Raw genomic sequence first — 14257 nt, forward strand, 5'->3', positions numbered from 1 at the left:
ATAAATTTGTTCTTAGGGATGCTTTAAGGCCAGATAAGTTATACAGCAAAAATTAAGAAAGATTATATAAAAAAGGTTGGCCAATTGGAAAAGGATTTACAAAGAAAAGGGTTCTGATGAGAAAAGGAATAAACTTAATTAAAAACCTCATTATAATACAATTCAGACCTATAGAACAGAAACATTAATTGAGAGAACTAAACAAAGGTATTATGAATTAGGAGAAAGGGTTCATAAAGTTCTTGCATGGCAGTTGAAAATGGAATAAGCTTCTAGAACAATTAATGCTATTAAAAAGAATTCTAAGATTACCTATAAACTTCAAGAAATTACTGATTCATTTATAGATTTTTATTTCAATGTATATAGATGTCAATCTAATTGTGAGGAGACTAAAATTGATAATTTTTATTTCAAATAAAAAGGATGGTTTTCTGCCTGAATTTTTAAGAAATTTAAGGACTTTCTCATACCCCCTCTTATGGAGGTGTTAAAGCAAGTGGAAGAATCCCATTCTCTACTGGAATCTCAAATTATTATGTTATACCAAAGAAAGAGATCCTTTAAAACCTGCACTTTATAGACCAATATCATTATTGAATGCAGATTATAGTTATTGCTAAAATTTTAGTGTATCGAGCTAGATATTTACCAAATTTAATTAATATGGATCATATGGGGTTTGTTAAAAAGCAACAATCAGCTGACAATGTTGCTAGATTGATTAGTTTAATTAATTTAGCTCAGAAAAGGGGTGCTTAACTGACAGTAGCTTTAGATGCAGAGAAGGCGTTTGATAGATTAGAATGGAAAAGTTTGGTTTAGGACCAACAATTATAAATTGGGTCAAAACTTTATATAAAAATCCATCTGCAAAAGTGGTGACTAATTGAAAAATTTCTACTTTTCAATTAACTAGATCGAGTTGACAGGGATGTCCTTTATCACCAGCTTTGATTATTTTGGCAATAGAGCCTTTAGCGGATTTAATAAGACAAGATTTTAAATTTTAGGTTATAAAGGTTCATAAGAATATAAAATAAATTTGTTTGATGATCTGATTTATTTGACAGATCCTATAAATTGTTGCGTCAATTACATACAAGATTGGAAGAATATGGTGAAGTATCCAGGTATAAGATTAATTGGAACAAAAGTGAAATTTTGCCCTTAGTTAAGGGTGTCTATATTCTGTAGAAAGGCCACTCAATTTAGGCGGCCAGATGCTGGAATTAAATATTTAGGTATTAGGGTCGATAATGATTTAAATAATTTATATAAATTGAACTATTTACCATTACTTAATAAAATTAAGGAGGATTTGAAGAGGTGGAATAACTTTTCTATAACTTTAACCATATAACAATTACAGCAAGGATACAGACCCTTGTCTATGCCGAAACATTTATACTTTCCTAGTCCCACTGACCTGCACTCTGCCCATAACTCTCCATTTCTTTTACACACCTATCCAATTTTTTCTTAAAAGATGATATTGTACCTGCCTCTACCAGAAGCTCATTCCACATAGACCCTGATCTCTGAGTAAAGAAGCTTCCCCTTATGTTGCACCTAAACTTTTGCCCCCAACTCTCAGCTCATGTCCTCTTGTTTGAATTTCCCCTATCAATGGAAAAAATTTATTCACATCTACTCTATCCCCCTTAAAATTTTAAAGACTTCTATCCACGCCCCCCCCCCCCTCCCCCACACCCCACAGCCTTCTATGCTCATAAAGGTTAGGTCTTTATTCCTTGGAGCACCAGGTATCACATCCTTCCTATAATTTGGTGACCAGAACTGAACACAATATTCCAAATTTGGCCTCACCACTGCCTTGTACAATTTTAACATTACTTCCCAACTCTTATACTCTATGCTCTGATTTATAAAGGCCAGCATTCCAAAGACAGCCTTCACTATCCTCTCCACCTGAGATTCCACCTTAAGGGAACTGTGGACCACTATTCCTAGATCTCTCTGTTCAATTGCATTCTTTAACACCCCACCATTCACCATGTCCTATTTTGATTGGTCCTACCAAAATGTAGTACCTCACACTTGTCAGCATTAAACTCCATTTGCCAACTTTCAGCCCACTCTTCTAACTTGCCCAAATCTCTCTGCATGATTTGACAACCTTCCTCATTATCCACAATGCTACCTATCTTAGTATCATCTGCATATCTACTAGTAGGTAGAGCTAATTGTATTAAGATTAATATTTTCCCAAGAGTTCAATTTTTTTTCAGTTGATCTCCATCTCAGTAATTTTAAGGACTTGAATACAAGTGTTAGAAAATTTTTATGGAAAGGGAAAATGGCAAGGGTTTCTTTGGAAATTTGAATTGGGAGTTTTACAACTTGCCCACTTTAAGGATTATTATAAGGCAGCTCAATTGAGATTTATTAATGTATTGTTTGGAGTAAATAAAGTTCCTTCTTGGGTTAATATAGAACTTAGTAAAATGGGAGAAATTAATAGACAGGACTTTATTTACAAGTGGAATTCAAAATTGTTGGTGATAAGCAGAGATACAACCTGTTTTGAAACATTCCACTTCAGAAGATCACTTATAATTTACAAAATAAATATCAGATATTTAGGAAAATTTGCAAAATGTTGCATGAATGTCTATCAGACTCTCTGAAGGCCCCATCCCTCGGTAACTTCCAACATCATTATACTATTATAAACTTTATGATAAATAGTTTCTCCTCTTGACATTCTCCAGTTTTTCTCTCTTTGATTTTCTTTTCCTCCTTTTTGGGGAGGGAGAGGATTTTATATACCACATGTATAATTTTTGAAAGTTCTTTATTGAAAGAAATGTATTTACTGTTGTGACTTAAAAATTGCTGAATATAATATTAAAATAATCAAATTTAAGGATACATTTTGATAGTTTATCCATTTAACAAATACATCTTCATTTACCAAAACAAGCAGTTTTTTAAAAAAAAGTCAATAAGCGTGGTCAATTTTTGCCACTCTACTTCTGTGGCACTTGTACACTCACAAAAAGCCTGCTAAATTTAAAAAGTTTGAGTTTTTGAAAACTCCAGAATCTCTGGCGGTTTAGATTGCTGGCATCTGGATTTTTGGACTTCTACTGTAATATGAATTGTGATGCCACAGGGCTGCTCATGTGAACACAAGAGATGTTCTTTAATAATAAATTAGCTAATTTTTGAAAAGTTTACTCAAAGTGGTAGTGAGTTTTTGAAGAAAATAGGACATCTGTTTTGCGTGGTGAAATATTTACGACACAGGGCATCCAAATTTCTGCTGACCTTAGGGAGTGTACACAGTTTCAAACCTTTCATCAATTGATCCGCTTCCTTGTACTGAGAACATTAAGGGTCTCTCTCCCAGTATTCCTTGGACGGTGATGTTGGTTTTGTACACTTTACTGTCTCTGCCATAAAGAAAAGGGAACAGAAGTTACTTTCTTTATGAGAGGATTGAATGTACTTCAGTATTAAGCAGCTTAATCTATTTGTTCAGAGACCATCTTTTGACCAGGCATTAATCCCAGCCCATCAGACAGGTGAAGGGGAGCAGCAGAGGTTGTGGTCCATATTGGTACCGATGACGTACGTGTAGGTAGAAGGGAGATTTGGTCCTGCAGAAGGATTTTTATTTATTCTGACAACCTTTATGAAACAGAATATCAGGTTTTCATATTGACAGACTTGTCTTGCTTTGATACTCTTTTTCTAGAGCTTTAATTACTGTTATTCCAAAAAAAGACAGAGATCCTTTGAAAGTAGCTTCTTATAGACCGGTTTCTTTATTGAATGTGGATTACAAAATTGTAGATAAAGTGTTAGCTAATAGGCTTGCAAAATATTTACATGTGGATCAAGCAGGTTTTATTAGAACAGATACTCTGCCGATAATGTTGTTAAATTAATTGCATTTATTAATGCATCACGGAAACAATCCAACCAATCATTGATAGCAGCGCTAGATGCTGAAAAAGCTTTTGACCGTGTTGAGTGGCATTTTTTATTTAATGTTTTAAGTTTGGTCCACTCTTCACTGGTTGGGTGAAGGCTCTGTATAAAAATTAGTCAGCTAGGATAGTGACAAATGGACAAGTATCATCTTCGTTTAATTTGACTAGACCAACTAGACAAGGATGTCCTTTGTCACCAACTTTATTTGCATTGGTTATTGAACCACTGGCTCAACTCATTAGGCAGGATGCTAATATTAAAGGAATTAGAGTGGGAGAGGAAGAATATAAGATTAATACATCATCTCTGCAAATCAATTAATATATCTAACCATAAAGAGACTTTGAAGCCACTTCAAAAATGTTTGGATCAATATGGAGACATGTCAGGTTATAGTTAATTGGGATAAAAGTCAATTATTACCGATATCAAATGAAGATTATTCAGATTGCAAACAGTTTCGATGGTCTGATAAAATAAAGTACTCAGTGGATATGAATTATCAACATTTATATCAATTAAATTATGGCCCTTTGTTGTGGAAGGATTTGCCTTTAACTTTAGTAGAACGCGTGAATTGTATCAAAATGAATATATTTCCTCGTATTCAATATCTTTCAATGAATCCAATTGTTTTATCGAAAAGTAAATTATCTAGAGTTTCATTACAAAAATTGATTTGGAAATACGCATTAGGAGGACCTCAATTACCACATTTTCAGAATTATAAGGCAGCTCAATTAAAATTTATTAATTGAATGTTTGATGTTGGTCAACCTCTTGCATGGGCTCAAGTTGAATTGGCACAGATTTCAGAATCTCAAGTTTATCATTTTATAAATGGAATCCTTATCTTTTAAAAACTTATAATTTACCAATAATAAGCCATTTACTAGAGATTTGGTATAATAGGGATCAAATTATTGGAACAAGGTAGAATTACTGCTAGAACTCCATTATATCAGATTAAGATTATTTCTTTTTCTATGAATAATCACTATCTAAAATTTTTTTAAGGGTATTAGAACTGTAGAAGACTGTTTTGCAAGGGGAGTTTTTCTTTTACTAGACTTCAAGAAAAATTTGGAATACCATCAAATTCGTTATTTGCTTATTATCAAGAACGGGCTTTATTAATGGATAATTTTGTACAGGAGTTAAAAATCCCATACCAGACTAGATTTGGAAAATTGATTACTGACGGTTCCAAAAAAAAGGGTTTATATCAGAAATGTATGTGTTGTTGCAAGAGAAGATGAGTCAACCTGATGTACTTAAAACAAAGAGTAAATGGGAGAAGAATTTAGATTATCCCATATCTCAGGAGAAATGGATGACGTTGTGTGAAAACAGTGTAACTAAGTTAATTAATGTGAGATACAGTTTAGTTAATTATGATATTCTACATCAGTTGTATTTAACTCCAGAGAAATTGAAAAGATATGGTTTTAGTTCATCAGATTTGTGTTTTCATTGTAGAGAGCAGATTGGTACGTTTTTATATTCAGTTTGGACTTGTGATAAAGTGAAACCTTTTTGGAGCATTTATTTAAAATTGAATTAACACTTGGTCCATTAATTTTTTTATTGGGATATATGACAAATTTATTAGTGGGTCTAAAATTGGATAAGTTTCAAATAGCTTTTATTCATCTGGCTCTGGCAGTAGCTAGGAAATGTATTGCTGTTACATGGAAAAATTATATAGAGTTGAATATTCAATGATGGCATAATGAGTTGAAATCTTGTATTTACTTAGAAAAGATAACATATAATTTACACTAATTATTTTTTCACTAAAATGTGGACTCCATATTTAAAGTGTATGGATTTGAATATACTTTAAGCAGTTTATGTATATGGCACATTCCATGGCACGTAATTAATTAAAATATGTATCAGGCTCGATAGGGGTAGTAAGGAGGGGATTTTAGTGGGGAGGGGGGAAGGGGTAATAGGGGATTAATGTGTATTTTAATATCGATCCATTGTAAGAATGTTTTTTTAATATATATTTGTATTTTATAATATAAATAAAGTTTTAAAAAAAGACACTGGTATCCTCTGAGTTTAGTTTCTTAGAGTGAAACATGAAAGCCTGTAGACTCTGTGATTGTAAAAACACAAAAATGTTGGAGAAACTCAGCAGGTCTCGCAGCATCCATACGAAATAAAGGAATATAACCAATGTTTTGGGCCTGAGCGCTTCAAGATCGGAGCAAAAAGCAGGAGGGCACCTGAATAAACGGGCTTAGTTTGTGTACCAAATTCTGCGTGCTCACCAGGCATCACGCTCCAGTACCATTTTAGATGAAAAACTTAACAGAAAATATTCTAAAAGCAAAATGGCACGACTAATCATGAGAAGGTGCGTCATGTTTTTAATGTACAAGGTAAATCCGATTCATTCGCTACTCCAGCACAACTCAGTGCAGTCTAACAGACCCAAAACCAAACCCCATAATCACCTGGCAGTAAAGTTGATCTGTAAAGCCACCCGACTCGTTGATAACTGGAGAGTTGCTGCCTCCAGAATCCCGCAGGTGGGACATATTTCAAACACACACTCATCCTTCTCGCTTCTGCTTGGAACTGGAGAGAGTGCAGAATCAGAATTTATTGCCATGAACAAGTCACAAAATTAATTTTGCAGCAGCGTCAATATGTAAACATTCATAAAAATAAAAAAAAGTGCTCGAAAATTCAAAGGCAGGCAGTGTCTGCGGTTCATTGTTTATTCAGGAATCCGATGGCAGCGGGGAAGTAACTGTCCTTGTGCCGCTGAGTGCTCTTCTTCAGGCTCCTGTATCTTTTTCCCAATGGTAGCAGAGCGACGAGGGGATTGTAGTGAGGGTCCTTGAGTATAGAGGCTGCTTTCTTAAGATGTCATGTAGATATCCTTGGAGTGAAAGTTTTCGAGAGTCTTTGGTGGTATATTGAATCTCCTCAAACACATCACAAAATATAACCACCGGTGAGCCTTTTTCTATGGTTGCATCGACATGAAGGACAGATTCTCAGAGATGTTGACTGCCAAAATAGTCAAAAAGGAAAACTGCTGATGCAGGGAACACTCAGCAGGCCCAGGCCAGTTAACGTTTCATATGGAAGACTGACAAAGTGTCTGCAGCTTGATAGGAATACTCTGTTCATCTCTCTCCACAGATGCTGCCTGACCTGGTTAAGACCAAAAGACCGAGGAACAGAAATAGGCTATTCAGCCCATAAAGTCTGCCCTGCCATTCAATCATGAGCGGGTCCATTTCACCACTGCCTGGCCTTCTCCCCATAACTTTTGATGCTCTGGCTGATCAAGAATCTTTGCCTCCACAACCACCTATAACCATATAACCACTTACAGCACAGAACAGGCCAGTTCGGCCCTACTAGTCCATGCCGTAACAAATCCCCACCCTCCTGGTCCCACTGACCAGCACCTGGTCCATACCCCTCCAGTCCTCTCCTATCCATGTAACTATCCAGTCTTTCCTTAAATGTAACCAATGATCCCGCCTCGACCACGTCTGTCGGAAGCTCATTCCACATCCCCACCACCCTCTGCGTAAAGAAATTTCCCCTCATGTTGCCCTTATAATTTTCCCCCTTCAATCTTAAACCATGCCCTCTAGTTTGAATCTCCCCCACTCTTAACTGAAAAAGCCTATCCACGTTTACTCTGTCCATCCCTTTTAAAATCTTAAACACCTCTATCAAGTCCCCTCTCAATCTTCTACGCTCCAGAGAAAAAAGCCCTAGTCTGCACAACCTTTCCCTGTAACTCAAACCTTGAAATCCTGTCAACATTCTCGTGAACCTTCTCTGTACTCTCTCTATTTTGTTTATATCTTTCCTATAATTTGGTGACCAAAACTGCACACAGTACTCCAAATTTGGCCTCACCAATGCCTTGTACAATTTCATCATAACCTCCCTACTCTTGAATTCAATACTCCGATTTATGAAGGCCAACATTCCAAATACCTTCTTCACCACACCATCTACCTGAGTATCAGCCTTGAGGGTACTATTTACCACAACTCCTAAATCCCTTTGTTGCTCTGCACATCTCAATAGCCTTCCAATTTAATGCACATGACCTATTTAGATTTGTCTTTCCAAAATCTCACACCTCACACTTATCTGTATTAAATTCCATCAGCCATTTCTCAGCCCACACCTCCAGCCTTCCTAAATCACCTTTTAATCTATGGTAATCTTCCTCACTGTCCACAACAATCTTTGTATCATCCGCAAACTTGCTCATCCAATTCTCCACCCCTACTTCCAGATTGTTAATATATATATTACAAACAATAGTGGACCGAGGACCGATCCCTGAGGAACTCCACTAGTCACCGGCCTCCAATTGGACAAACAATTTTCTACCACTACTCTCTGACACCTCCATCCAACCATTGCTGAATCCATTTCACTACCTCCTTACTTATACCTAATGCCTCCACCTTTTTTCCTAACCTCCTGTGGGGAACTTTGTCAAAAGCTTTACTAAAGTCTAAATAGACAACATCCACAGCTTTCCCTTCATCAACCTTTTTTGTAACCCCCTCGAAAAACTCAATCAGGTTTGTCAAGCATGATCTACCCCTGACAAAACCATGCTGATTACTCCCTATCAATCCCTGTACCTCCAAATATTTGTAAATACCATCCCTCAGAACACTTTCCATCAACTTGCCCACTGGAGGGGTATGGACTGGGTGCACGTCAGACTCATGGGCCTATAATTCCCAGGTTTACATTTAGACCCTTTCTTAAACAGCGAAACCACATGCGCCACCCTCCAATCCTTTGGCACTACCCCCGTGGCCAGTGACATCCTAAATATCTCTGTTAATGGCCCCACTATCTGTCCACTAGCCTCCCTGAGTGTCCTTGGGAATATTTTGTCCGGTCCCGGAGATTTATCCACCTTTATCTTTTTCAACACAGCCATCACTACCTCCTCAGTTATATGCTTCATGACCTCCCCACTATTTTTCTTTACTTCGACTGGTTCAATATTTTTTTCCCTAGTGAATACTGAGGCAAAGAAATCATTCAAAATTTCCCCCATTTCCTCTGACTTCTCACTCAGCCTACCTTCGCTATCTACAAGGGGTCCAATTTTATCCCTCACTAATCTTTTACTTTTAATGTATCTATAGAAACCCTTTGGATTTATTTTTACTCTGTCTGCCAAAGCCTCTTCGTGCCTTTTTTTGGCCTTTCTAATTTCTTTCTTAAGATTCTTTCCACACTCCTTGTAGTCCTCCTTCAATTTGTCAGCTCCCTGTTCTTTATACCTCTTGAACACCTCCCTTTTTATCCTAACCAAATTTCCAATATTCCTCGAAAACCAAGCCTCCCTATGACTTCCAGCCTTTCCTTTGATCCAGACTGGGACATAACTACTCTGTACCCTCAAAATTTCTTTTTTGAATATCCTCCATTTTTCATTTACACCCTCACCTGAAAATATCCTGTCCCACTCAATACTCCCCAAATCCCTTCTTATTCCTTCGAAATTTGCTTTTCTCCAATCCAGAACCTTAACTTTAGGCCCCTCCTTGCTCTTCCCTAAAACTACCTTAAAACTAACAGAATTATGATCACTAGACCCAATTGGATCTCCAACATTAATGTCTGATACCTGACCTAGCTCATTCCTTAACAGGAGATCTAGTATTACACTGTCCCGAGTCGGTTCTTCTACTAATTGATTCAGAAAACAATCTTGAACACATTTAACGAACTCTAGCCCATCCAGCCCTCTAACTGTATGGGTATCCCAATCAATGTGAGGGGAGTTAAAATCTCCCATGGTCACTACCCTATGATTCTCACACATATATGTTATCTCACATTTGTTCCCCTAGTTTTCTTGAACCATTTGGTGGTCTGTAATACACCCCTATTAGCACCCTCATGTCTCCTTCACCCCTCAATTTCACCCAAACAGCCTCACTGGACGATTCCTCCAGACCATCTTGCCACCTCACAGCAGTAATGTCCTCCTTAACAAGCAGAGCAACTCCTCCCCTTTTTTTACCCCCTGATCTATCACATCTAAAACAAATGTATCCTGGAACGTTACGTTGCCAGTCCTGCTCCTCTTGTAGCCAGGTCTCACTAATTGCCACAATATCGTGACCCCATGTATCTGTCCATGCTCTAAGCTCATCTACTTTGTTCACTATGCTTCTTGCATTAAAATATATGCAATTCAGAGAATGATCCTCACATACATTCTCTTTTCTACCTTTTACCCTAATCTCCATCCTACCTTTGTTATTATTATTCCTATCTAGGTGGCCATGCTCCCTTGACACTGCTCTCACACTCTGTTCCCCACCCCCCTGCCAAACTAGTTTAAACCTTCCCCCACATCTCTAGCAAATTTGCTTGCCAGCACATTGGTCCTCCTCCAGTTCAAGTGGAGTCTGTCCTTTTTGTACAGGTCCAACCTTCCCCAGAAGAGATCCCAATGATCCAGAAATCTTATCCCTTGCCCCCTGCACCATCTCATTAGCCACGCATTCATCCTCCACATCCTCCTATTTCTACCCTCACTAGCTCGTGGCATGGGCAGCAATACAGAGATTACTACCTTGGAGGTCCTGTTTTTTAACTTCCTACCTAATTCCACATAATCCTGTTTCAGGACCTCATCCCCACTTCTAGCTAAGTCATTGGTCCCCACATGGACCACGATTTCTGGCTGTTCTCCTTCCCCTTGCAGAATGCTATGTACTCGATCAGAGATATCTCTGACCCTGGCACCAGGGAGGCAACAGACCAACCTGGATCCCCGATCTCGTCCCACAAACCTTCTATCTGTCCCTCTAACTAATGAGTCCCCAACTACAAGTATCCTGTTCTTATCCCTCCTTCCCTTCTGAACCTCAGGGGCAGCCCCTGTGCCAGAGACCTGAACCCTACAACTTGTCCCTGATAGGCTGTTCCCCCCAACAGTGTCCAAAGCCGAATACATGTTGCTGAGGGGCACTTCCACAGGGGTAATCTGCACAGGCACTCTCCCTCACAGTCACTCAATTCCCTGTCTCCTGCCTTCTAGGGGTGACTGTCTCCCTGTAACTCCTCTCTATCACTGCCTCTGCTTCCCTTATGATCCTCAGTTCATCCAACTGCAGTTCAAGCTGTGGCAATAAATCCCACTGTTTAAAGTGGATGTTCTTCTATTCTGAAGTTGTCCCTCTTGTCCTAGACTCCCCCACCATTGCAAACAGCTTTCCTACAACAACTCTGCTCATGCCTTTCAAATTTTGAAATATTTCAATGAGATCCTCCTTCATTCTAAATTTCAACGAGTGCAGGCCTAGACCTGTCAAACGCTCTTCATAGGATAACCCATTCATTCCCAGAATTACCCTTGTGAACCTCCTCTGAATCCTCTCTAATGTCAGCACATCCGTAAAGCCCAAAACTGCTCTAAAGTGAGATTCACATCAGTGCCTTAAATCTTTTGCATGCTTTCCCTTGCCTGGGAGAACGCTAATACTGATACTAGGTCAATTAATTCACTGTCTTTTTGCAACACTTAACACAAAGTCCTTTTCAAATATCAAAATATTTTAGAAGCTATGCATTTTTGCTTATCAGACAAGAATTCTATGTCTTAACAAGACTGGGCAAAATTTTCCACTTACACAACATGATCTTAAATTCATAGAACTGTTTTCCACATTTAACTTTTCAGAAATTCTCATTATTTTCAACCACCAAATGACATTTCTCCTCCAAAATGCTGTCAACTTCCAAACAAAGTTTTTTGCCTTCTGGAGTGGCCCCTCAACCGTTTTATCCTGTCACCGAAATTTGATGCCAAATCTTACCAACACATTGAACCATGAGTGTCCTCACTCTTCACCCTTTCCCCTTCACTCAAGGTACAGAGGACAGCAAGGAAGACTTTCAAAGCAACACAGTTCAAATTTATTGTCAGAGCACAATTGATGTCACATACAACCTTGATATCTGCACCAGCTGGAAAAATGGGCCATAAAATGGCAGATGGAATTTAATGCGGACATTGGCATTTGTGATGTGTGGCACTTTTGGAGGATGAACCAGCATGGGACATGCACAGTAAATGGTAGGGCACTGAGGAGCATAGAGGGATCTGGGAATACAGATGAATAATATCGTGGAAGTGGCGTCTGTGGTGAATCTGTGTTGTGCTGTCAGTCTCTCGCTGTGCTTAGTCTGCTTCACTGACATTGGACGTGTATTATCTCTACCACTAAAGACACTCCCCTTGGGTATAACTGTGTATGCACCCATTGTCTTTCATTACTGTACCATTCGTTTCTGCTAATAAAAGCCATGATTCCTGGTTTACTACACAGCCTTTGTCTTCTTCATTAACTGGCACTTCAGCATCAGAGGTAAAGAGAGGTTTTGGCCCTTTGGCCTTCATAAATCAAAGTGTTGAGTACAGGAATTGGGACAATATGTTTGAAGCTCCCCACAGCCCTATATCAGTACCAACTAATCCCACTGCCTCGCACTCTCCCCACAGCCCTATATCAGTACCAACTAATCCCACTGCCTCGCACTCTCCCCATTGCCCTATATCAGTACCAACTAATCCCACTGCCCCGCACTCTCCCCATAGCCCTATATCAGTACCAACTAATCCCACTGCCCCGCACTCTCCCCATAGCCCTATATCAGTACCAACTAATCCCACTGCCCCGCACTCTCCCCATAGCCCTATATCAGTACCAACTAATCCCACTGCCCCGCACTCTCCCCATAGCCCTATATCAGTACCAACTAATCCCACTGCCCCGCACTCTCCCCATAGCCCTATATCAGTACCAACTAATCCCACTGCCCCGCACTCTCCCCATAGCCCTATATCAGTACCAACTAATCCCACTGCCCCGCACTCTCCCCATAGCCCTATATCAGTACCAACTAATCCCACTGCCCCGCACTCTCCCCATAGCCCTATATCAGTACCAACTAATCCCACTGCCCCGCACTTTCCCCATAGCCCTATATCAGTACCAACTAATCCCACTGCCCCGCACTCTCCCCATAGCCCTATATCAGTACCAACTAATCCCACTGCCCCGCACTTTCCCCATAGCCCTATATCAGTACCAACTAATCCCACTGCCCCGCACTCTCCCCATAGCCCTATATCAGTACCAACTAATCCCACTGCCCCGCACTTTCCCCATAGCCCTATATCAGTACCAACTAATCCCACTGCCCCGCACTCTCCCCATAGCCCTGTATCAGTCCCCACACTGATCCCACTGCTCTGCTCTCTCACCACAGCCCCTAAAACCTCCAAATTCCTTGCTGTACTTGTATTGAACAAACATCACTATAAACTTAAATGCATTTTACTTTATTTTCAGTCATATTCTTTGAAAACATTTAACTGTCACTGCATTAGCAGGTTCCTCCTCCTCCACGGAGCTGCCTGAAAGATGAACAAAAACCAACTCAACAGCGAGCGACATCAACCAGCTCTTCATCCTGGGCGATACCAATGCTGCTTCACACAATTTTATTCAAAAAGCTGTTATGAGCAAAGCACGACCAAGGCCCTCCACTGGCTGAATATTTGCTCCCATCTTCACTAAAGACTTAGGTGTTACTTTAGAAAACATTTACAATTTTAAACGTGTATTTTTTGCTATTATTTATTCTTTATTTTTTTTTAATTTATTTTCCTCAATTTTTTTTCCAACTGATAGAGCTGCCAGTTGCTTGACTTCCCCAGTTACCAGGGGTTTTACAATGCAAAAGAAGATCCATTAGCACTAGGGATGGGCATCTCAAGAGCATTGTTGTGAGGTTCACGCTACGAATCATAGCCTAATTTTGCTCTTCTGTTTCATGGTAATTAATGAAAAAACCCTACCTGATAATTCCTGTCTAAAGTTCTAATGGCCTCCCAAGAACCATGGCCTTCAGGGGGAGAATGATTAATGTTGCTACCAGGCTTTCGTGGGAAGACATGACAATAGCCTGACATATAATTACACTGAGCGACTTCATCTCCAACATCGAAGTACTCGAGATGGCAGAGGACGACAGCATCGAATCCACGCTGCTGAAGATCAAACTGCGCTGGGTAGGTCACGTCTCCAGAATGGAGGACCATCGCCTTCCCAAGATCGTGTTATATGGCGAGCTCTCCACTGGCCACCGAGACAGAGGTGCACCAAAGAAGAGGTACAAGGACTGCTTAAAGAAATCTCTTGGTGCCTGCCACATTGACCACTGCCAGTGGGCTGATATCGCCTCAAACCGT

General features: G+C 39.5%; 1 protein-coding gene across 3 annotated transcripts in view; it reads right to left on the reverse strand.

The window, feature by feature from the left end:
- Positions 1 to 2801: 2801 nt before the first annotated feature.
- dlec1 (DLEC1 cilia and flagella associated protein) overlaps positions 2802 to 14257 on the reverse strand; it is a 191340-nt gene continuing 179884 nt past the window's right edge. For all 3 annotated transcript variants that reach the window (XM_069914929.1, XM_069914926.1, XM_069914927.1), the window contains 2 exons: positions 6432 to 6555; positions 2802 to 3419 (listed from right to left, as the gene is read on the reverse strand). In XM_069914929.1, coding sequence (XP_069771030.1) covers positions 3296 to 3419; positions 6432 to 6555 — 248 coding nt within the window. In that variant the 3' untranslated portion in view covers positions 2802 to 3295. The remainder of the gene's footprint in view (positions 3420 to 6431; positions 6556 to 14257) is intronic.

This window comes from Narcine bancroftii, chromosome 1 (genome assembly GCF_036971445.1).
Source record: "Narcine bancroftii isolate sNarBan1 chromosome 1, sNarBan1.hap1, whole genome shotgun sequence".
Lineage (NCBI taxonomy): Eukaryota > Metazoa > Chordata > Chondrichthyes > Torpediniformes > Narcinidae > Narcine > Narcine bancroftii.